The 25380-nt window shown below is 47.5% G+C and overlaps 1 protein-coding gene across 1 annotated transcript in view; it reads right to left on the reverse strand.

Moving 5' to 3' along the window:
- FRAS1 (Fraser extracellular matrix complex subunit 1) overlaps nt 1-25380 on the reverse strand; it is a 103029-nt gene that overhangs the window by 51900 nt on the left and 25749 nt on the right. The window contains exons 3-16 of the mRNA XM_041427445.1: nt 20473-20580; nt 19092-19184; nt 17794-17953; nt 17190-17323; nt 14711-14794; nt 14010-14111; nt 13721-13912; nt 10365-10454; nt 9424-9565; nt 7329-7472; nt 6900-7034; nt 2083-2226; nt 673-813; nt 149-289 (exon numbers count right to left, since the gene is read on the reverse strand). Coding sequence (XP_041283379.1) covers nt 149-289; nt 673-813; nt 2083-2226; nt 6900-7034; nt 7329-7472; nt 9424-9565; nt 10365-10454; nt 13721-13912; nt 14010-14111; nt 14711-14794; nt 17190-17323; nt 17794-17953; nt 19092-19184; nt 20473-20580 — 1810 coding nt within the window. The remainder of the gene's footprint in view (nt 1-148; nt 290-672; nt 814-2082; nt 2227-6899; nt 7035-7328; nt 7473-9423; nt 9566-10364; nt 10455-13720; nt 13913-14009; nt 14112-14710; nt 14795-17189; nt 17324-17793; nt 17954-19091; nt 19185-20472; nt 20581-25380) is intronic.

Raw genomic sequence — 25380 nt, forward strand, 5'->3', positions numbered from 1 at the left:
ATAAGTGGGAAAATTCACTTTTTCTCAAAGCAGAAAACAATCAGCAGGAAAGGCAGGAGTTAAGCATTGATTGGTTCAGCATGGGATAAAGGAAAAACAAAACCTGGTTTGCAGCAGCTGGGGAACTTATCCCAAGTCCAGAGCTTACCCTTGCAGATGTTGTGATGCTGGTAAAAGCCCTCTCCACAGTTCTCCAGGCACTGGCCCTGGCGCAGTGCCAGAGGGAAGGAACAGGAGGTGCAGTGAGTGGCCAGAGGTCCCTGGCACGTGGAGCATGAAGCGTGACAAGCTGGTGGAGAAACAGAGCACACAGAGCTGAAACATCCCATTTTTACTCCTTTGGAGTGGTGTTGCTGACTCCAGCCTTCTCCAGCTGTAGAAAACTCCCAGCTGGAATGAGACTCAGCCAGGTGAACTAATGAGAGCAGAAGTGCCCATGTATTAATAAGTACTACCAGTAATAACTCTCGCTCGCACGATGTTTTGAATGTGTGTCCCGGCACGTTTGGCAAGGAAAAGAGGTTATTTGAGACAGCCCATGGCAAGTGAACCAAAGAAAACAACAAAGAAAAAAATCAAAACTCCCTCCCCACGACTGGGGAGGAGCAGACAACACAAGGGGGGGTGCCCTGAGAGCCTAGGAAAGGGTCATGCAAAAAAGACCCCTCTTACCTGTGCACCTTCCGTTGCCGCTCGGGAAATGTCCGTGTGGGCACTGAGGCAGGCAGCTCCCCTCGTGCAGCAGCTTCCCTGCAGCACAGCTCACACACCTGGCTGCCTCTGGAGAGCACCTCTCACAGAACTGGCCACAAGCTGCCACGAGAAGAACAACAGCAGAGCCATCAGCCTCTCCCCACCACGGATGGAAAGCACCCCATAAATTTTTACGTGGCAGTGCACAGTAAGCAGCAGTTACCACAGGCTGTTCAGGAAGGGAGGGGGGAAAAGGTCATTTCAAAAAATGGTAATTTCCCCCCTCCCTCTTTTCTTCAAAGTGGGAAAATGCAGCTAAAATCAAGCATGATAATTTTTCTTATCAATTCCTGTGGTCCATACTATGCCAGGCAATCAGCTCTGAAGTGAACTGACCTGTTGTCCATGGAACTCTGGCTTCCCTAAGGCAATATGCTGCTGGATATTTAGAAGAGTCAAGCATTTTACTTAACCAATTTCTGTTTCTTTTCACTAGAAAAAGCAGCTCTCCAGCTGGGTATCAAAATGCATGTTTTTTTGCAGAAAGTGAAAGGTCTGACTCTCAGAGGCTTCAAGCAACAGCTATGGGGTTTTGAGAAACCACTGGCAATAAGAACCAAACCGAAGTTACATTTCCTTTTCAACTTAAATTATTTTCAGCTATAAGATTTCTAGCCTGCAGACTTTAAGACATAGGTGAATAAAACTGCCTGACCAAAATGAAGGGGAACCTGGTCATCCAGAAGAAGCACAAATAGCAACAATTTTGCCAACACTTTCCAGCTTTTAAGCTCTCCCTAGCGAGCTTGGCCCAGACACACCTGTGTGAGCCACACACCTGAAGCCCAACAAGCCCTGACTGACCATGGATAGTCCTCCCAAGCAGCCTCCAGGTTGGACTGGAATGCATGAAGCAAATGCCAGATTCCTTATTTGAGATGTTTTTTCCCCCTTTCAGGATCTGTTTGACTTAGGTCTTTTAATTCCCTCTAGCCACCTCTTCTCCCTTTTTCCCAGCAAACCTTCCCAGCTCCCAAGGCACATCTGCTGTGCAGGTATTAGTTACTGTGATGCTGAATTATAATTAAATTTACAGAAAGCTGCTGGCAAAGGCCATTTTTCTTTCCACAGACAAATGCATTTGTCAAGCCCTCAGAAACAGCCCAGCTTTCCAAGCTGTTCGGCGAGGAAAAAACCCCTCAAACCTTTCAGCATCTGATTAGTGTAAATGAATTAATAATCTCACAAACAAACAGCAGCTTCCCTCATCCCCTATGAACGCCCAGGGTGCAGCTGGCTTGTCAGACATGAATAAAGCCCCAGCTGCTGCACAGCTAAATGAAATATTGATTCCTGCTCGTGCAGAGCATTCCTCTCGCAGGTATTCACCGGTGCAGACGCCATCCTTTGGGTAGAAGCCCTGGCCACAGCTGGCCAGGCAGAGCCCAGCTTGGAGCACGTGTGATGGGTCCTTGCAGGACAGGCAGTGGCTCTCAGCAGCTCCCCAGCACGAGGAGCAGGACTCGTGGCAGGCTGCAGGGGAGAAAGGTGTAGGATTAGCCAACAACCTGCTTCCAGCCAGCTCTTTACAGCCTGCACCACAGCATTTCTTCTCAGGTGTGCTCGGGCTTTCACTGCCATTCACAGAAGATGAAAAATAACAAACACAAACCCCCTGCTGCTCTTAGGTTGGGATCTTCAATCCAAGCCACCCCAGCAGGACAACTCCCAGCTGCGCTCTGCACGTGGGATGTGGCAGCAGCACAGAGCAGAGCAGTTGGTGCAGCTGTTATCAGCCCAGGAGGAGTGTTGGGAACACTGTAAAGTCCCTGGAGCACAAAAGGAGATAGGAAGAGATCCCATCACAGGCTACCTAAAACTCAGATCCTCGGGGTGGGCTGCTGACAGTAACCCAGCCCCGGGCACAAACACAGAACTGTGCTGCAGGGCTGCAGCCAAGGTTTGGCAGAACAAAGAACAAGGCAGCTTGCTTCTAGAAACATCTCCTCCTGTCCTTCCAGGTGCAGAAGGAACTGACTTATCAGGAATCCTCACGTGCTCAGCCTGAGTAATTCCTGAGGAAAATATGGGACACAGACTCCTATCAAATCCTGTGCTAGCAGTGTTGCACGAACGGTGCAAATCACGGTTCTTGTAGCTGTTAAGGTGTTTTGTGGGTTTTTTTTGTTTTCTCAATTACACCCAAATATGTTCCAAAGACGTTCTTCAATTCGTTATTTCACAATAAGGCAGGTACATGCTTGTGCTCCCAGCCTGTGGCAGGTGGGAGAAAAGGGAGCTTCTTGATGTTTGCCCTGCCAACAGGTCTGAAGTTGCAGCCACCCAAGAAAAACTCATCTGTGAGCAGCACCAGTGCCCTGCAGGCACAGCAGCAGCTCATCCACAGCACTGAGAGCACATTATACGTGAGCCATAGGGCACAGAGGGGCACAGCACCCCATCCCAGGGGATTTCCCTGCTGCCCAAGGCAGGGAAGAGCTATCAGCTCCATCTCACACCGAGGGAACTGAACACCTGGGGTTGGAACAGGGAGTGTTCAGGGGGCAAGACACAGGACATTTGAGCTCATGCCCAGCACATGGTCACCTTGGTTTATTTTCCCTTTTTTTGTCTTGATTAGCTGCTTGCTCTCCCCCTTCTCACCCTCCTGCACCTTCTTTCCCTCCACCTCCTTCCTGATCTTTCCAGAATGCTGTGGCTCCTCTGGTTCCTGAACTCCCTGATGTGAGGGGTGTCTCAAAAGGACCCTGGGCATCCTGTACTGGATAGGATCCTCCCCTCACAATCCCAACACAACAAACACCAACCATCCCATCCCAAGGCAGAGCTTGAGCACAGCTTCCTGCTCCAGTTGATAATTTCCCTTGCTGATAAGAAACCTGCATCTCATTCCAGCTTGAATGATTTCTCAGGGCACGTCTACACTCAAAAGTTTTAACTGCAGAGGATGAGTTCATGCTGTAAATTTCTAAGCAGTGAAATGTCCTCACTTCACCTTCCAGACCTGACTGTGTGTTGATCCTCTCTGAGCTCACTCTAACTTTCAACATGTTTTTGAAAGAGAGATTGCCAGGACTCGGATCCTTTAATTACAGACTTCCCACTGCACAGCTGGGACCCCTGCCTGTTAACCTGCCTCAGTGTGTCAGCACATCTGAACATTCCTAGTCATTTGCAAAGTCCTTAATTCCTCCCTGGAGGTGCTGCTCCTTTCCAAGAGACACTTTTCCCTGCTGGAAGCCTGACTGTGTTTTTAGACAGTTACCAGTTGGCTCTTGCTGGCCCTTGGCAAGCCCTGTGAGGGGCTGGGGCCCTGGCACAGGTTGCCCAGAGAAGCTGTGGCTGCCCCATCCCTGGAAGTGTTTAAGGCCAGATTGGATGGAGCTCTGAGCAACGTGGGATAGAGGAAAGTGTCCATAGCAGAGGGGTTGGAACACAATAATCCTTACAGTCTCTTCCAACCCAAACCATTCTGTGATTCCCTGATTCTGTGATTACACACCCTGACTCCAGAATCCCTGGCTCCTTCAGCACTGGATCACTGCCAGGCTAAGCAGCTGCTCCTCACCCAAACAGGCAGGCACCAGCTCCACAGAAGGAACAGGGGAAAAATGGAAGCATTCCATGAGCCACTGTCAGCTCAAACATCTTTGCCTGCAGCAACCAAGTGGCTGTGTGAAAATAAATCAACAGAAGGGGCTGCACGGCCAGGAAGCTGATTCCACCCCCCTGGCTATTTCCAGTTGGGATTTGTAGGGGCTCTTTTGCAGCTCACCACACTTCTGCAAACACCTAAAACCCTCCCAGGTCTGACCACAGCAGGAGGGGAATGCCAGTGGTATCCCAGTAGGAACGCAGGAGGCACTGCTGGGCTTTGGGGTCCCACGGATCTGTGCCACCTCTGCCCTGCATTCTTCCCTGGGAGCTGGGCAGGCTCAGCTGAGCTGTGCTGGATCCTGGAGGATCCTCCACAGCCAGGGACAGCAGGGAAAAGCAACAGCAGGCAGCAGGAATCCAAGTGCTTAGCTCCAGAGCGAGCCGGGTCTGTTAGTGTCAAGTTACACACTTCAACATTGGCATTTTGGGAGATGAAAGCAGAAACACTCCAGTTCTGCCTGGGCTTTTGAGTAACCCTGAAAACATAAATAATTAAGTTAGAAAAATGCAGTGAGAGCATTGAACAGTGTGAGTCCTTTGAGCCCTTCCATTCTACCACGCTGACATAGTTTATTTTTGCTTCCCTTTGCTTTGCCTTTGGTGGGGGAGTTCTGTTTCTGCCAAGGGAGAGCCCACCGCTCTGCCTGACACAAACTCAACCATGAACTTGAAATCCACTGCTACATAACTGAACTTATTACCTTTTATTCTCAATTTTACTTTCTCTTAATGGTTTTAATTCTCCACAAAAGCAAGCGGAGGGATGGGGGCAGGAAACAACCCCGGTGTGGGATTCAAATAGGGCAGAGATCAGACAACTGTACTCAAAAATTCAAAAGAGACTCAATTAAACCAGCTGCTATAAAACATGAACAAAAGGAAAGGCTAATTCACTGTGTTTTTCTACAATGCAGACCACAGTGTTCCAACAAGAGGATAGAGCAAGAAACCTGGTGTTAAGTCTCTTTCAAGTCCAGAGCAAATTCCTCAAGAGGGAGTTTACTGGAGCTACAGCAATTAACACAGCCTAGTTCATCCTTTCTGTGATTTTGGAACATGCTTATTGTAGATGTTAAAACCATGATGAGGAAAATCTTTTGGAACAGTCTGAGGCCCGTCTCGACAATCTGATTAGAGATTTGCAGCAATAAAGAGGACACAAGGAAAAGAGTGAATGGCCATGAATTATGGACAGCATCTGAAACTTAAGACTTTCACCACTGGTTTGACTTTATGCAGAAAATGCAGCCAGGCAGAGCTAAAGCAAATTGGTTTAATTCCCTTGAGGAAAGAGGAACAAATTTTCCCAGCAACATTCAGCCACAAGCATGCGTGACTGCAAATTTGGATGGAGTGTACAATCAGTAATCTACAAACCAGCAATAAAATGAAACATTAGCCTTTCCCTAGCCCTTCAGCAGTGCATGGGCACTGCCAATTAAAACACCACAAGCAGGTGGCAAGGAAATGATAAAATAAAACCAAATGAAGTAGAAGATTATTTAATACTTAAGCCTACAAATTCTTTTGGACTGGGTGTCTCTTGTCTGTTTATACATCCACAGTGGTGCCCTGGGCTGTAGCTGCTGCTGGAGGACAGAGGTTTTTCACACTTTCAAAACCTGAAACAAGTGGTCAGCTCTTCAAGGGAAGCCACTTCAGAAAAGGAAGCTGGACTTGCCCTGAAATGTGCCAAAAGCCCTCAGCCTCTATTTAATTCAGAGCAGGAGGGTTACTTCCAAAGAAATTAAAGCCATGGCTCAGAAGTTAAGCATTTGCTCCACCCCTCTGCTGAATCAGAGCTGCAGAAATAATTAGAAGCCTTCTAAAAAGGCCAACATCAAGATGAGAAAAGCGTTAATTTTAGAGAAAACAATTAAACTGCCATGATGAAAAAGCAGCTGCTTTACAGTTTGGGAAGAGTTTAAAGTATTTCAAAGGAGCAGGGGAAGCTCATAAAAGCACTGTCACAGTCCCATCAAAGAGAAAGCTAACTTTCCAGTCTTACTATCAGTCATTCCAACAGCTAAGATAAAGGATTTAGACACAGCTCAGCGTGTTATAGAATTATCAATTTACTTTGTAAAAATGCTTCCTGAGAGCAATGAGCTCAGTGCACTTCCAGGAAGAGCGCACAGTGTGGACCGAACGAACGGCAAAACCAAGCAGGAAACTTCCCCAGGAAGTATTTCCTGAGTCCTATCAACCCCCTACCCCTCCAGGCAATGTTCTATACACCTCAAAGAACCATATCCTGAGCAGGTGCAGGCAGTCTGCACTGAAGTCAAAGAACCACACAGCAGAACTGATCCACTGAGGAACTGTCACAGGTATTTCCCCAGGCAGTGATCAACTTTACCCTGTATGGCTTGGTTCCTCTGCCCACTCACTCCTTCCTTTACTGAGGGGTGAACATTAACCCTATGTCAACAGCAGCTGCCTCAGGAGAGAGGGTTCTCACAGCCCAGGCACAGTTTTGCTGCTGCTTTGCCATCCCAAAGGACAGCAGCCCCTTTTCTTGGAGGTACCTGTGCAGAGGAGCTGATCCTGGACGTAGCCCTCCCCACAGGAAGGCACGCACTGCCCATCCTTCAGCAGCAGGGGCGCCTGGCATGAGGAGCACTCAAATCCATTGGTGCAGGCTGAGCAGGTTTCATTGCAGGCTGCCAGGAGAAAAAAAGGGAGAAGAAAAATCAATCCCAAATCCCTGATGCAGAAGGACCCCCCCCTGCTCTGACAAAACGAGACGATTTTGCCTGATTTTAGCTCAAGAGTTCGACAATTTGCTTCTCCTTCCATCTGAAACCTCACAAAATCTCACGGCTACAGCCCAGCACGTGCCTGGACGCTTTTCCAACCAAAGCCTGGCAGTCTCTTCAGGATGCCCCCACGGGATCCCACAGCCAAAAGCACAGCATGCAGCAGAGGAGGGGGGTCTGACCCCTGGCAGAAGTTACCTAAGCAGGCTCCCCCGAGCTGGTAGAAGCCCCGCTCACACATATCCACGCAGCGCCCGTCCTGCAGCCGCTTCCTGGGGTCCCGGCAGGAGTCACAGCGATCAGAGGCCTGGGAGCAGCTCACACAGTCTGGGTGGCACTCACCTGCCACAGGGGCAACACACAGAGAGCAGTGTTGGCAGCCAGGAAGGAGCAAAACAAAGCAAAGTGAAATTCACCGCTCGTTTCCCTGCGTGGCGCAAGGTGTGCTAGCTTTGGAGTGGGTTTTTATATGCTAGATTATATCAAAGGTGCTAAATGTTTTATTGCTCTATTCAGTAGGTGAGAAGCCATTATACAGGCTCAGATTTTCTAGGCAATTGATTAAAGGGGTATTCACTGTCCACATGGTTTCTCAGCAGTGAAAATTGTAACTCACCAGGAATCAACCTGAATTTGAGATTCCCAAAGCCAAACCCTGCAGTAAGTCAGGACTCTGTGTCCATGCCAGGTCAGAGCACAGCTGGCAGACTGCTCCCCCTGCATAAAAACCTTGATGCTACAGCACCACAGAAGGACCTCCTGGCCACAGGTACGTGGGGAGATACAGAACAGCACAATTTTTCTCTAGCTAAAAAAAAAGCCCCTCTGCTCCCAGCCAAGTGTTCTCAGCGAGGCCCCAAGCTCGGGGGAATATTTGCTGGTTTTAACACAAATACAGCAGTGCCCAGGGCTTTTTGCTTTCCCCTGGCTGAAAAGGAGTGGGTTCTCTCTGCCAGCTTCCTCCCAGCACATCTCTGAGAAGCAGCAATCAATTTTTGCTGGCTTTATGGAAGCAGCTGCAGCAGGGGCTGGTGTTCTGGGCTCATAGATCGAACTGCTGCAGGCTGCACTTTGCATTTGTTTCTCATCCCCCACCACTGCAAGACAGAAAAAAACACAGAGGGAAAAGAGTAGGTTTGGGTAAGGGAAATTGCCAGTTACCTTTCAGGACACCAAAAATGCAGGCTTGGCTCTGGATGTCCAATACCATGATTCCAAAGCCTGGGTTTTCCAAAATGCTACCATGATGGAAGCTAAATGACCACTTTTTCAAGGAGAACCAGCAGACAGAGGCAATTCTTGATAAGGAGAAGGGAGAGGTGCTAAGAACACTGTATCATCTATCCCTTCCTCAGCAGCCTGTGCAGATGCTGTTCCCTCTCAAAAATCCAGGACATTTCCATCAGAACTTTCCATCAGAACTTTCCAAAACCTGTTTCCTTCACTTTTCTACCTCTCAAAAATCCAGGACATTTCCATCAGAACTTTCCAAAGCCTGTTCCCTTCACTTTTCTATCTCTAGTGCTTTGCATTTCCATTAGCATGCAGCAAATAACAAGCTTTAAAACAAGAAGATGGCAAATGTGCCCAGGCACTCCAGCACAATTAAACTGTGAAGCTATTTTCTTTTTTACTGAGATAAAGCATTAACTGGAGCACCCTGATAAAACCAAAGTTATGTGACTGCAACAAGAAGAGCTACCAAAAACCCACAGCTAAATCCTCCCAACCATGAAATGTAAATCCAGGGGAATGACAATATCCTGGAGAAAAAGGAATTTATAGGCAAAATTACCATATAAGCCAAGGCTACGCTAGTCTTTCCAAACAATTATTAACTGGCAGCCATTCAGCCTCAGGTGAGCTTGTGGCTTTAACAGTGTATGCACATTCCTTCTTCCCACTCCCAAGAAATAATCAGGAGCCCGTAAACTTCAGAATTCAGAAACGAATTCTAGAATTCAGCAAGGAGCAGAGGAAGAAAAAAAAAGACAAAACACTTCTAAAACACCAACTCTGAGGAGAACTTCTTGTGCCAAAAGAAAGCTGTCATTTAAACCAGGGGAGGTCACAAACACTTCTAAAACACCAACTCTGAGGAGAACTTCTTGTGCCAAAAGAAAGCTGACATTTAAACCAGGAGGTTTTGGGAGCCTCAAACTTATCTAAGGACTAAATTGCAGGGAAACGAGTTAATCGGCGAGTTAATCAGCGAGACTAGATAAGATTGGTGCAAGGGGAGCAAAGGCTCCAGGGCTTCCAGAAGAAGGCAAGGGCTGTCCTGGCTGTGTACCTGGCTGGCAGCGTGGGCAGCAGTCTCCCTTGGCCTCCTGGCTGCCCCTTGGGCAGGGCGGGCAGGAGCGCTGGAAGCAGGTCACCGCCGCATCCCGGCACTCGCATTCCCGGCACGGCCCTTCTGCCCAGCTCTGCCCGTCCTGCAGGAGAAACATGGCTTCAGAGAGCCAGAGAGCTTCGGCACAGAAAAGAGACAGCAGGCACCTTAAATGCTCACAAAGCTTTCCTGACAGCTCCTCTCTCGGAAAGGACCAGCTGGAAAAAAACTCAGCGGTAAAAAACTCCGAGGTAAAACTCACACCTCAGTGTTTTACCTCACCTGGCACAGAGAAAGGGATCTGAACAAAGAAAGGCTCAGCATCTAAAAAAATAGCTCCAAACAATATTAAATTTCCCATTTCCCACTTCTGTGGGCAAAGAACAGCTATCAGCTCCAGCCCTCATGTGTGAGGGTAATGAATAGTCCACTACTGGAATATTTAAACTGAGATAATCAATGTTCCCTTCCTCTTTAACTTCAGAGGGAAGCTCCTTGAAAATATTAATAATGGGCTCCTGTTGCAGCAAAGATTATAATCAGTGGGATACATTGGCAGAAAGCTACACACTGCCCCAGCTCTGTAGCTTCTGCTTGGTAGGATTAAAATCAACTATCTTTATGAAATGTGCAGGAAACCTCCGAGTAGGGATATTAAATATTAAAGGACAATGATTGATTGAGCTGCACAGAGGAGACCAAGGAAAACTGAAATTCTGCAGCAGATGCACACAAGCATTTCTGCAAACTGCAAAAGCAATCTGCAGACTGTATTAATGGATTATTTTGCTGCCACACTTGCAGATAATATCCTTCTCAGAACTGGAGGGGGAGAGCCAGCCCTTCCAAAGCTTTGCAAGCAGAACTCACTATTCCCTGCTGCAAAGCACAAGGATACTCACAGCTTTGGCTTGTTCTTTGTAAACACAGTCACTATGGCTGGAGATACATTCAGGACAGCACTTCCCCTCTAAGTGAATTAATTCTTCACCCTGTGAAGAAGAGAAAGGTTGCAGCAATTCCAACGGGATCGACGTCGCCAAAACCACTGAGGAATGCCGAGGCAGAACAGCTCTTGCCCTGGAATGCAATCTCCAATATCTAATTTCACCTTATCTTCTCCCTATCCCACTTCATCTCTGTAGGCAGAGTTTGGAAAACGTGCTTGGCCAACACTGCAGCTGCAGAACAAACCTCAGGAAAGGCCACGGAATTCAGAGCTGAGGCCATTACCTCATCCCCAAATCCCGCAGAGAAATACTCCCCCTTTTTACCCTGGATCACTGGGATTTCACCAGGCCAACCTCAGGACCTCAATGCATAGAGGCTTACCTTCCTTTTCAATGTTCTGCTTTTACTTCCCCAAGAGAATTTCAAAGCACATGCTCTATTTATCCCAGATGGAAAAAGCCTGTTCTTTGTCACAACTGCACAGCTCCGCAGATTCCACTTAAATAACTTCAGTTTGAAGATAAGAGTTCAGCAGCAGGAGAAAGGAATAAAGTGCCCCAATTCACCACGACTCTTTGTGCCCAAGTGGAAGCTGAACATTTAGAAAAGTTTTCCTAGGGAACCAGGACACAGCTCACAAGAAACAGCTTTGGTTTCCAAGATTACCAGTAAGATTTTCTGATTTATGCCAATCGGGTGTCTGTTCCAGGATAATTTTCCCTGTGCCACACCAGGACACTCAGTTTTTATGAGGGAATTATTAAAGACAGGGCAGCAGCAGCAGCACTGGTCATTGCTAGGTTCACCAAGGGAGAACACCTAAGCCAGGCCACACTCTGGCATCCCTGGTGCATTCCTGAGAAGGGAATAGAGGAGGAACCATCTGGTTCCTAGGCATTGAGGACCACACACAGCTAAACCTCTCCCTGCTGCTTCTATACATCCCTGCTCTTCAATTATTCCAAAATGCCTCTGGCAGGGTTTGGATCTCATGTCACTACTGTGTACTCTAAACTCAGCCATCCCCACCCACATCCATAAACACAGGCTATAGGAAAACTGGGAGCAGCTATCCATGGAACACGGCTTGCCTAGCCCCCAAAAAATGCAGCTATGCTGCTCTGCCAAGGCTCAGAAAAGGGAGAGGCTGTGGGAGATAACTCGTGGCTTTGCTGCAGAGAGATTCATCACATTCCAGGTGGAGAACATGCTCACAGCCTGCTGAAAATGGCTTTTTGAGGATTAGGTCAGAATCACCACGGACACTTTGCTGGATGAGTTTGTTTGAAAGGGTTTGGAGCTAAACCTCTTGCAGTTCCTATCTGTGGCCTCATTACACTTCCAGTTGGAGGATGTGACCAGGAAATTAATAGTGCCTTGTGGAGAGAGAAATCCAAGAGCTCCTGGCTTGACACTGGCTCTGATTTATTGAGGCAGGTGCCTAAGTAAACAGACTGCAACTTCAGAAGGAAAATACAAAGGAAAAAGAAAGCATGGCATTTGCTTTCTGAGCAAACCCTTTCTTGTAATTAATTAATGCACCCCTTGCACTAGTGAGTCAAACTAGGACTGAACATGACTTGAGGGGTTTTGAACCCTACATGTTAACATCTCCAGCTATTGTTCTGAAAGACACCCCTGGCTTTTCTGAACGGTGGATTATTTTTTTTTTTTTGTCAGTACCCAAGATGTGAGCATGAATATTAACTAATCCTCCCCACTGAGCCATGACAGCACGCCATCATCGTTAGTGTAAATGATCCAATTTACAGCCAGGAGCACGCAGGCAGCTCGCTCCAACAGCTGCAAGTGCACGAGGTTTTAATGACAACCACGGCTTTTCACCCAGCAAAATCTCTCTGCACAGTTTCAGATCCCATGATCAGCAGCAGCACCACGGCAGGGGTGACTTTGGGTCCCACACTCAGAGCATTTTGGCTGTTTCAAAGGCACAGCCACAGGTGAACATCCACTTTTATGCTTTGATTCACCCTTTTGTGTACCATTTGGGAGCCCACATGGGAGCATTTTGGCTGTTTCAAAGGCACAGCCACAGGTGAACATCCACTTTTATGCCTTGATGCACCCTTTGTACCATTTGGGAGGTCACGTGTGGATTTTCACTCCTTTGAACACTCATTAGAACAAGCTAATCCAGTGAAACCATTAGGCTGGGTTTTGGCTGGACCTCAGACACACCACAAGGGTGCTGCTGCTGCTCAAGATTTAGCACACAACAGGCAGGGACACCAGAAAATCATCACCCAAAATTCTTTCCCTTTTCCTCACGACACTGTGGAGTAGTAGGTATAAAACAGGTAAGAGACCACCAACTGAAACAGATCACAGAAACACAGAAAGGTCTGGGTTGAAAGGGACAAGTGGCCTTGGACACTTCCAGGCATGGGACAGGCAGAGCTTCTGTGGGCAACCTGTGCCAGGGCCTCACCACCCTCACAGGGAAGGATTTGCTCCCAATATCCAATTTAAACCTACTTTCCGTCAGTGTGAAGCCATGCCCTCTTATCATGCCACTCCAGACCCTTGCAAAAAGTCTCTCCATCTTCCTTGGAGCCCCTCAGGTACTGGAAAGCTGAATTAGGTCACCCCAAAGCCTTCTCTTCTCCAGGATGACCAATCCCAATCCTCTCACTGACAAACAACACAGAAGTCTTATCCCACTGCAATAAAAGCCAATTCAAAGCATGTGGGTGAAGCATTCAACCCTATCTAATGCATTTTGCACATCCACTGCACAGCACATATAACATAACCTGGCAGGGAGGGTATTAGTTTTGGAGTAAACAGCACTGGGAATAAAACACCTTGCCAAGCCTCACTTCCATGCTGAGAGTGACATGGAAAAAAATTAAGAAAAGTAGAACACTGACTTCCATATCCAGCTACCTTCCTGAAAGCTACTGCAGCAGGCAGAATGAGGATAAAAGGAACATTTTTAGGCTTTTAACCAATCTCTGACCTGCACACTTTCCCCATGTTCAGCTCCTGGTAAATCCAGTGATCACCACTGAATCCTCTGTGCGTCTGACCCTCCACTACAGCAGGCAGACACAGCATGGGAGGGAATCCAAGTTAAATTAGTCACTGATTCACACTGGTTTGCTTCACAATGGAAGCCCACTGGACAAACTTGCACGGGAAATTCCAGGTTTGCTGTGAAAGGTTTTTCAGGGGATGGCACAAAACAAGAGCTGGTTCTTCGAGTGCCTCAAGCTGAGAAACAAGAAAAAGGGAAGGGGAAAAAAAAAAATAAAATCCCAAGCCTTCAGAAGAAAGCCTTTCTCACCTTGGCACACTCCACTTTGGCACACTCAGCTCCCTGGCAGGTGACTTGCCCCTCGTGGCACACGCAGAAGTCACAGAGGGTGCTGTTCCACATCTCCCCGTGGTACCTGACGGTGCCACCATCCAAGCAGCTCCCTTTGGAAGACACACACTCCTCACAGCACTTCCCAGGGCGCTGCACCTTGCTCTGCCCCTGGAAACAAGCAGCCAGCAGTGAGCAGGGCCCTCTGAGGCCCCTGGCACAGCAGAAGGTGCAGCTGGGCTGTCAGAGGTGGGTGATTTTTCAGTACCTCCTCGCAGCTGACAGAGCCACAGGTCTCCCTCACACACCTGACTTCTCCCCTCTGACACACACACGTAGTGCAGGCATTTTTTTGCCACTGCTCCCCGTGCTGTGGAAAAAGAACATGGATAGAGATGTTAAACACACTTGGAAAGCAACCAAATTCCTTCCAGAAACCTGAGCTGCTTATGGAATATGATGGCTCCTCCTGCGTGTCTGTATCAGATAATAAACTTTGCTTAAAAAATGCTGATCTCTACGTGCTCAGCCAACAGGAAGAAGTGGGGCTGAGGTCTAGATGACACTGTGGGTGTGAATTTCTCATTAATTGCAATCTAGTGGCACTGGGGAGGCCTGAACTACTATTACTAGCCAAAAGAAATCATGGACAGAAAATCCCACATTCATTAAATAATGCACTCAATTAATTCCAGATGACACAGTGAAAGCTATAAATACTTTGACCACCAGTGCTTTCTGCTTTCCTCCTTCAAAACAAGTGTGGAAAGAAAGTGCCTCATCTGCTTTGGCCAGCAAATTCTTATCAAGTCCTCGTTTCTTTCAGCTCTCCTGCCTTTCCAGGAGGGAAAAAAGCAGTGTTTGTAGTAAGCTGTCAGTGCTGGCAGAAAGTCAGAGGTTGGGGAGGAGGGAAAGGGAGATGTGCCAAAAATTGAGAGTGGTTTTGGTGTGGTTTTTGTCACAAGTCACCTGGAACGTTCTTCCTGACACCGAGCAGGGCTTGGGGACACATTCTGGGCAGCATTTTCCAGGAGGCAGAACCATGACTTCCTCCTAAACAGCAGGAAGAGACAAGGAAAAGAAAGCATGAATATGGGGGTCAGCATCAGTGCTTGGAATTCCAGGCATTTAGCACCCATGGGATAACCCTCTGCCACTCAGGGCTTCGTTTTGGCCCAAAAAGCAGCACAGGAGCAGAGTAAAAGGCTTGAAAGATGTTTTCTCCACCTCATTTTCTGGGCTTATTTAGATGGTAACTGAGGTGAGAGATGCAGATAAATTCATACACATGACATAAAGTGCTTACATTCAGGTATACAGAGGAAAAAAATAATTATACAGCTGTACAGGGAAGCACAATAAAGCAGGAGATGGATGAGAGAAGTTTGGTTTTTTTTCTGGAATTGCCACATTTTGAGGTTTTGAAGGTGTGATTTACACTCACCACCTCTCAGGCATCTGCACTGTTTTAGTTAAATCCATCCATACTGTCTGTGCAGATGCTAAATTATGCTTAAAACTGGATTTTTCCAATTTCAATTTTCTCATGATGGATTTAAATCACTCTGGAAAAGGCTGGCACTTCACACCAGTATTACTTTTCCTGAGTGCCTCAACTCCAACCATCCAAAACCTGGCTAATTCCACTGCTCCCCCTCAGTGTACATCCAACAGCTGGGAATAGCACTGTCCATCAGTCAAACCCTGAGCTTCCAAAGGAAGAGTGGAAGACTGCACAAAAATTACTAAGCAAAATTTCCCAGCAGAGTTAAAAGACCTTTTTTTGTGTATTTTGGTGGCATGCAACAGGAATTCTTGACATTCTTCTCCTCCAGCTCCTAGGGAAGAGCAAAGTTATCTGAAAGATGGAAGATGAGAGTTTAATCCTGGGAGAGTTTTTGTCTTGACTTCTGATGGAGTGGAGAACAAAGGAAGGGAGAAAGATAAAGGCCCATGCAAGAAAATGTTAGGTTTGGCTGTGATCAGAACAGGTTCCTTGCACATCCTGCTAATGTGCCTTCCACTGGGAAATGTCCTTGGTGGGAAATGCCTGGAACACCATCAGAACTGGCTTTCTGCTGCATTAACTTGGATGCTGCCAGCCAATTACTCTCAAATACATCCCAGCAACAACACAGTCACTCCTGATTCCATGAATTAGATCCTAATGATTAGCTGATTAAACATTAGTGCAATGGCTCAGCAGGTAACACCAGTCCACTTGGAGTGGGAAAGGAGGGATCTAAAGCAGGCATAAATTCCTTTTAATGCAGAGTACTTAGTAAATGAATACTAATGGAATATCTCAGGACAAAGCAAAACACAATTAACACACACACACACTAACAGGTGGGGTTTCATCTATCCAAAAAAAAAAAAAAATTGTTAATTGTCCAAACATCCGGTCCAGTAACAGAAAGCTGGGAAAGCATCAACAGAGAAAAAGGTTTGTGAGTACTGCTTTTGATTTTCTCAGTGAAGAGTTCTGGATATATTAAAAATCCTTGGAAAATGGCAGTCCCTAAAACATAAAGTCAAGGTCAGAGACAAGGATTTCCAGGGAGCCAGTTCCAGGCTCCCATGAAAAAGATTCAAAGAGCACAGTCACACCCATCAGCACTTTCAATATCATAACCAGAATTCAAAAAACTGAGTGATTTGCCCAGAGTCTGGAGTACTGTGAACAGTTTTGCTGCCTTTCCTCACCCTGTGTAGAGTCTTGTAGGGTTTTGGCTGTGCTGATCCCTGCATAAATGCTAAAAACTCACCACTTGTCCACAGCAAAGACCTTGGAGACAGCAGTGTCCCTGTTCTCCTAACTGGACTAAAACCATGAGCTTGCCTAACTCCTCTTCCCAGTTTTGTTGTTTTCTAAACACAAACAGACAGAAGGAACACTGCTCTGGGACTTTACTTTCAGCTCAAGTTGCCTAGTATTTCTGAAGGCAAAAGGGGAACTTCATCCACAGTTGACTACTCTCAAATGCATTTCTAGAGATCTTGCACAAAAAAAAAAAAAGTAACAAGACCTGCAGATCAAACTTTCCAGCTGCAAAGCAAACACTGAAAATAGTGAAGATAAACCCCATTATAAATCTTGGGGTTTCATTCTTTCGCACAACAGAAATAAAAATATTTCCTGATCAACTCCAAATAATTTTTTTGAGTAGAAACCAAGAAGCAGTTTCTTTAGACAGAATTTTTGCCTAATTAACCAGCAAAGGGATGATAAAAATGAGAGGATGGGGAAAGAAGGTATTAGGGAACAGACACACAGACTCCACCATCACTCCACACTCTTTCTGCAGGCCAAATACCTCTTTTCCAAACCACCCACTTGTCACCCAGAAGCTTTGCTTGCTAATTTGTTCCCCAGCATGAGAGCTGCACACTGCCCAGGGAAAAGGAGGTGCTGAGAAACGTTCCCAGAAGGCTGGAGGGTGCTGACCTGGCTGCAGAGCAGAGGCTGGCAGGAAGCTGTGGAGCACTGGGCTGCACCATCCCTGCAGACACACCTGGAGCACCGACCCAGGCTCCAGCCCTCGCCGTCCTGGAACACGTGGCCATCGAAGGAGCAAGGCTCTAAGGGACAGGAAAACAAGGGGCAGGTTTCTTTTCCAACACCCTTTCCTCCCTTTCTGTCACCCATGGTGACAAAGCAGGTTAAGAGGGTAACAATTCCCCCAGTTTCCAAGGGGCTTGTGAGTTAAGAGCTCTGCATGCACTTCTCCCACTGGGACTCCACAAGAAAAGGCACCAACAGCTGAAGAAGCATTTCTGGAACTTGCAATCCAAGTGCACAGGAAATACCTGAGGTTTCTTTCCCAATTTTCATCTCCAAAATGAGGCCATATTAGGCACATCTGCTCACTGCTTAAAGCCTGCCCCTACCTCTTGGCCCATGGGTGAAGCCATTAAAAACATAAATATGGCAGCAGGACAGAAAGGGAATTACGAGACACTTCAGTGTCTTGCCAACAAAACTGACCAAGAACAGAAAAGCTTTCCAGATTTGGGGCTAAAAGGAGGTTCTGAGCTCAGACAGTACTCACCACCACGGCCCACACATCTGGGACAGCAGGAGCCCTGGGCAGTGTCCTGCAGCTCCCCTTGTCCACAGGTGAGGGCTGGGCAGGTCCTGGGGCTGCAGGTCACCTTCCCGTGGGCACAGGAGCACTGGACACATCCCGAGCTGGCCCACTGCGTGCCGTGCTGCACACAAGACAAGTGAGGGCACAGAAAGCACAGTGAGACCTGGAAGTAAGTCTGGTCCCTTTTCAAGTTCCTCCTCTCTCCAGGATGAGGCTTGGCAGTGAGGAAAAAGTGGCTTTCTGACCATGTGACAGCAGGATTGGGATGTGAAATGAGACTGAGGTACCAATACATCCATATCCTTCTTGTGGGAATGCCTGCCCAAGGAAGAGGCTCAAAAAGAGCCAAAAGATAAAAGCTGCAGCAGGAGAACAGCATGGGAAAATGCAGAAATAGCACAAGAAGAAATGCAATGTATTATGATAAAACATAGTGCCACCAAAAGAGAGGCACAAAAAAACTTGAGAAGAGGATGGGTGTGCTACCCTTCCTGTTCCAGTTTTTGTTTAGCTTGTACCAGCTTCATGCTGGCCGTGCCTCATGCTGGAACAGAGGGTCACAACACCCATCTCAGGTGTGGAGAGCCCAGTCCTCCTATATGCACAGCCCTGCAAATATGTCTGGGCATTTTAGCATATTTCTTGAGATTTGGACCTGACTTGGCTCTTGTCAAATAGAACAGTCTGTAAGAGACCACACAAAGGACTTGAGTTTGCTGTTAAGCCATTTTTCTACATTTGCCAGTTGTTTGACATGATTCATTAACTCCTACCCATGAATCTTGATTTTTTTTCCTTATCTCCAGACACTTATCCTGATTGTTTTGGCCTTTCAGCCCCCCCTGGGTGAAACCACATCCCAGAACCTGCTCCTTGAATAATTCAGGATTACAGAACACGGAACCCAGGTCGCAGAGCAGCAATCAATCTCTGGCAGCATAGGTGGCTGCTGAGAGGAAAGCTTCTCTGAGCACAGCTAATATGTCAAAATCACTGTGCTTTGCCCCCCTTCTGATGTTGCTGCACTGTCTCAGCCATGCACAGAAACAGCAAAGGGAAGGAACAAAGCAGGGAAATTTCTCCCATTAAGCCACGCAGGACACACAACTGCTCAGCAACTGCTGACCAAACTCCTGCTAGATCCCACTACCTGGCAGTGACAGGATATAGATGCAGTGATCCACCTTTCCCCTGCACAAAGAGGGGAGCTAAAAGCAGGTGAGGATGGTCCCTGCTGAGGAACTGGACGGAGCACTCACGCTGTGGATCTGGCCTTCGTGCCGGCAGAATCCTTCGGCTCGGGAGGCACACTCGGGGCAGCACTTGTTGGAGGCTATTTGCAGCACTTCTCCCTAAAAAAGAGACAGGGTTCCAATAAACTGACATCAAACAGGGATTTCAAAATGAAAGTGAAGCCATGAGGCCTGGCAGTTCAGAAAGGAAAGGTTTCAGGTGAGATACAGAATGCTGCTACACCTTGCTGAGAAGTGGCACAACACTTTGTGTGTTTGATATTTTGCCCTCAAAATAACAGCAGAATTTACACCCCCCCAAGAGTACAGCTGGGAATTCTTCAGCTGAACCAGTTTTCAAAGAATAGAAAACACTTGTTCAAGATAAAACTCGAGATTTTTCACTGAAAGGCTACTGAGAAACATGGGACAGATGTTGCTGAAACAAGATCAGCCATATTTGCATAAATCTCATAATGAGTAGATAAGAAATAAACCACGGAGAAGGACAATGATTTCTGACCTTGCTTTTCTGTTGGTGGTTTAGCCTTGAAGCATGAAAGGATTTTTTTCTTCTGAGATCCTTGGTGATCCTTTTCAATGATTAAATGACCAGATGTTTTTGGAACACTTAAACATTTTATCTTGGAGATTGCCCATGTCAAGGAGTCACACAGATTCGTTTGACACTGTAAAGCTATTTCCCTTTATGAGCTTTAAATTAGGCACCTTTTCATTTATCTGATTTTTATCATTTTATCTAGTGCACTCATTATTAGGTGTGCCATGACAGCACTTGATCTCTCTCCTCTTTAGCACAAAATTTCCTACTAGTTCAGTCTAGCTTTAATCAATACACAGCAATAATAACGGGGAAAACCAGTAAGAATCAAAATTATTTCCTCATTAGCGCTGTCATATTGGGAAACACTTTAACCTGCTTCACAAAAGCCACATAATTATCCTGACAGCCTCTTTAAAACACTCTTTTTCACTGCTATTTGTGCACTCTACCCCAGCAATCCAGATGTTAATGCAAGACCAATCCCATGGCCAATTAATGAAGACCCAGACAAAGACAAGCAGGAGACAAGGAAAGCTCAGCAACCATCACGAGGAGGAAGAAACTGGAGGACAGACAATCTCAGCTCTGTTGTTGCTCAGCAGAGTGGAAAGTGCCCATCTGCACCTTCCAGGGAGCCCCAGCCCCACCTCCAAAGGAAGGGGGGGCTCATGCTGGGAGGTTGGAGCCCAGTTCAGGGCCTTCCTTTGGGATCAAGCTGCTCCAACACCCGGCCTCTGGCTGCAGCCAAGGGGACAAAGGCTTGCCACACCAAGCTCCAAGGAGGAGTGCAGGGACACAGAGCCTGTGCCTGGCTCTGGACAGCCACAGACACCGAGTTCTTACCTTCTGGAAGTCACACTGAGGGGCTTTGCAGACCGTAGGCTCGCAGGTGACAACGCCGCTCCGGCACCGGCAGTCTTGGCAAGAATCCGGCTTCCAGGAGGTGTTATCCTGCAAAAAAAGTTGGAAACCAGGCCCGTGCAGCACAAGGCACGTCCTGTTTTGACAACACATCTCAAATAGCTCCACGGAGACGGACTGCAACAGAGCCCCTCTCCCTCCCACACACTTATCAGGCCCAGTGTTGGCACTTGTCACTCAACAGCTTCCAACAGGCTGCTGAAAGACAAAGCCATGCAGGGCCAATAATCAGCTCCAATGGCAACGTGATCCAACTTCCAAGAGCTCCAGGTGAGTGCAAAATCTCTGGAAAACTTCCCTGTGATCAGGCTCACACTGCAGGGTGATCCCAGCTGGTGCTGAGGCAGCAGAGGTGGCTGTGAGGCAGCCCCACACGTGTGGCCAGGTAGGAACAGGCTGGACCTGGACCTCCAAACCCCAGGGAGGAGACTCTGGCCAAGCAGAGAGTCTGACACATCTGGAAACAGCTGTCGCCACCACTCCATCAGTGCACCCAGCTGGAACAGCCACAGCTAATTCACAAGGGTTTCCAGCACCCGTGCTTGACCCCCCTTCCATCCCCTCCCCGCTGAGGTCATGATCCCACGCTGCCTCCACAAGAAAAGGGGAAGAGGAGGATCAGTTTCTCAGCAGAAACACTGTTTGCAGCTAGACAATCCCTGTCCCTGTTGTATAGACAAACACTGGGCTAAGCTGACACCACACGGGAGGTTCTCCTGGGTAGGATGGACAGCCCCTAGCCCAGTTATCCAACCTCTTTTTCAAAGGATCTGCAAGGAGATCAGACCTCTCTGCTCATTTACACCATGTAGTGATTTACCTCAATTTACTCACAGTGCTAAGTACGACTTAGGAAGGATGATTAACAGTTGACTGCCAGGAGCACATTTACAGCTAACTACTAAAACTGTTAAGCATAATGATAAAATACTGAAATGTGCCTTAAAGGCCCATTAGGCTGCTTAATGAGAGAAAAAAAATATCCTGAAAAACCAGACCACTTGCTCAGGCACTTCAAGAGCATCAATCTGCAAATAGCAGGATGGCCAAAATATTGGAAAAAAAATTCTTTTTTTGTGTCTCTGGACATGCTTTTTCCAAAAGCATTTCTTCCACTCTCCCACCTCCTTAGAAGGTGCACAACCCCCGGGGCAAGGCAAAGAGTGATGGCAATTCCTGCTCAGGAACACAGCTGGCTCTCCCCTGGCTCACACACTGCAGAACAGAAACCCGGACACCATCTCTGCCAGCAGATTTATGGTGCAGTTAGGGAAGAAGTGAAGGTTAAGTGATGTGTGTGCCAAGCTGTGGCTATCACACACGTTGGAGTTAACTCATCCCACAGGCTTCAGCAGCGCTCTGTGATGGAAAGCTGGCAGGGAAGGCAGCCACAGGGTAACCAGCAGTGGGAAGAGAGGGAGCAGACTCAGTGCCCCATCCCTTGGTTCGCCTAAACCTTCACCTCTGACCTCTCATGCTTATTAAAATTCATTATCTAGTTAATAGCCAGGAAACTACCACCTGATTTGTTGGGATATGAGAGCCTTCCAAGCACTTCACAGGTCTCAGCGTCCAGGTCTTTGGACAATTCAACATTTAGCTTAGGATTCCTGGCAACAGACCTAAAGTATCCAATTTGGAAAGTCTGGATCCCACCCATCTGTCCTGTTGTGAGGCTTTGTTGGTGCTCACCCAGCAGGCACAAGGACACTTCAAAGCCCCCAGGCAATACAGTCCAAACATAAAGCAACACTTTCCAGCAGACACCCAGAGAACTGCTGGAAATCCGCCTGGCATCTTCTCCAAGGCTCTTCACCTCAGCGGACAAATTATCTGCTGCAATCTAAGTGCTGGATTCCAGTCCTGTTGAGAGTGTATTTTTATCAATGGCAATTTAAGGGGCTTTTTCCTTACCAGTACTAATATAATTAAGAGTATAAATAATGAAATACCATGCGGAGAGCACTTTGAAGACGGAAAGCATTCCTTAAACACCAAGTAGTGCCCTTATAATTTATTAATTCCCTGGATTTCCCTACATCAAAAGAAGAAATGATACCTAATTCAACTGAATTTTAAAACACCATGCTGCAAGAAGAAATACATCTACCTTACTTGGGCCAGTCTGCAGAACAGGGGCCAAAAGAACAAGAAATGCTCCCAACCTTTTGAGCCTGCGGATACCAAGACAAAATGAGACAAAACCGGAGACAGAGGAGCACAGGGTGAGAACGTGATGGGTTTGGAGAATACTGATGAGGATTTAGAAAAAGATAAAAGAGGGAGGCAGGAACACAACAAGCAGTAAAAGCAAAGAAAAAGCTACAGAGACAAAGAGCAAAGGGAGCCCAGAGCAGCTGTGAGTGCTCCTGGTTTGCTGCTGTCACCCTGTCACATTAACCAGAGCACAGAAAGACCTAAATCTCTTGGGCCACTGCTTTTTCAACTGGCTATCATAACTTCAGACAGCTGCAGCTGTCCCTCCTCAACCTCAGCAAAAAAAAAATCACCCCACCCAACAGATCACAAATAACCAGTCTGCTATTAATATGTGAAAAGCCTCAGTAATTTAATCAGGTGCCACTTGGCACGGGATATCATCACACCAGATAACAGTGTGTGCTCTATTCTGGCGCAGCGACTGGGGAAAGAAGAAGCATACAACAGCTGGTTTGCCTCCCCTTTCCAGCTCTTAGGGCTCCCTGAAAATATCCAGTGCATCCCTAAAATGTCCCTGGATGCTGGGGTGTCCCCTGCAGCACGCAGGACCTGTAAAGCTGGTCACTGTGGTGGTGGCATTGCTGTAATTGCTAAGCAGGGTGAAGGCAGCAAAGCACAGCTGCCAGCCGGGGGTCCAGCTGCAGATTTGTGGTGTCACACCAAAAATGAGGGGCTTGTTGCTTGTGCTGTACCCCACTAATCACCTGATGGTGATGAGGGGTCTGGAACACCCCTCCCACGAGGAGAGACTGTGGGAGCCGGGTCGGGTTAGCCTGGAGAAGACTGAGAGGGAATCTCATCAATCCATACAAATATCTCCGAGGTGTGTCAGCAGGATGGTGGAGACTTTTTGGCGTGCCCAGTGACAGGAGAAGGAGTAGCAGCCATAAACCAAAACACAAGGAGTCCCACCTCACCGTGAGGAAGAAGTTCTTTCCATGAGGATGGCAGAGCACCGGAACGGCTCCCAGGGACCAAACTCATCCCTGTGTCACCTGCTCCAGGTGACCCTGCCTGGGCTGGGGGGATGGACTGGGAGCTCCCTTCCAAGCCCAGCTATTCTGGGACTCTGTGGTTAACACTCCAAGAGGAGAGCAGGGAGGAGAGAAACCCCTGGGAGAGAAACCACGAGGAGAAAGCCCGAGGGAGCTCCCAGTCCGAGAGCCGGGTGGGATTTACCTCCCAAGTCGTTCCAGTGCCAGAGACAATTGAGAAAAGGCAGGGATCAGGTGTCTCAGAGGAGGAATTCCAGGCTGCTTTGTTGAAACGGGCAGGCAGAGCCCGGAGCAATTACACTTGTGGTAACAATTACCAGCATCACCCACCGGCTGCCAGGCGAGGAGCCTTGGCAGCCCCGCTTTCATTTGTCATTTCCACTCCAATTACCTGACAATGCCCGAAAATTGGCAGGAGAAGCCCCAGCGAGGGGGAAGCACAGAGAGCACCGCACGGTCTGTGGGGATACCCATTAGAGGAGCGAGGAGGAGATGAAAGTAATTCAGGGACACATAAAGGATTCCCAGTGTCCACTGGGTTTGGGTTTGATGTTTTATCTCTGGCAATGGGGAGCTGTTGCTGTGCTGAGTGTGTTTTTTAGATCTGGTATTTGCTGGCAGGTAATAGAAGCTCCTTGACAAGGGGGTTTTAATGGGCTCGTTCCAGCATGCCCACAGCCAGAGAACAACACGGCAACGGCTGGGCTCGGGATCCAAGTGGAAATTCAGCTCCTCTCAGTGGAAACAGCTTCAGTCCTACGCTCCCAGCAGAGCACAGAGCAGCTAAGGCAAAGCACAGGGCTTGATTAGCAGCACAGCAACACTGTTCCAGGAATGGGAACTGGCTCTGCCCTTCTTCCAGTCAGGGAATTAAGAAGTTACAAAAAGTAAAACGAGGTACTGTTTCACAGCTCAACAGTCTGCCACATTTTCCAACTGTGAAAGTCTTTCGCCAGTTGTACCAGCCTCGTAAAAATCAAAAGCCTAAAAATAACATTTCCCAGCAGCCCTGAGATATTTCAGGGACAGGATATTCCAAAATATTCTTCAAATACTTAGGTGCTGTTGTAATCTTCATCCTATCTTTCACACAGACACCAGGAAAAGGCCCCAAATGAACCAAAAGCACTACGGTTTCAAATCATAGGTTCTAACCAGGACTTAAATCAGCACACAGAGGTCTTTGTTCAATATTTTGGGAGCAGAAGTGTTCCTTTAGAAAGGTTAATGCCTTTTGCTTTGTCACTACTACATTCACCCAAAACAACTTGCAGCCTCTCTGTAAACTTTCTTCTCACATTAAGTCCATCTATAAATGGACAAGGTGAATGACTGATAGCAAAAACAATGACTGTTTTCCCCCATCTTCCTATGCTGCAGATTTTTTCCGTGCCCAGCTGTGTGTTTTGATGAACAGAACACGCCAGAAATTCTCCTCAGCATCCAGGAATAACATTTGGGGTCCTCCTGCTGGTTTTTCTCCCCTTTGCCCAAGTGGTTCCTAACCTGCCAACCGGCAAATTTCAAACATCCTGCCCCCAAAATGACTTCTGAGTGGGTATCAAACTGCTAATGGATGTCAAACCCAGAGTGCTTGACTGAACAGCTGCGGAAA

Source organism: Onychostruthus taczanowskii, unplaced genomic scaffold (assembly GCF_017590055.1).
Source record: "Onychostruthus taczanowskii isolate IOZ18803 unplaced genomic scaffold, ASM1759005v1 scaffold114, whole genome shotgun sequence".
Lineage (NCBI taxonomy): Eukaryota > Metazoa > Chordata > Aves > Passeriformes > Passeridae > Onychostruthus > Onychostruthus taczanowskii.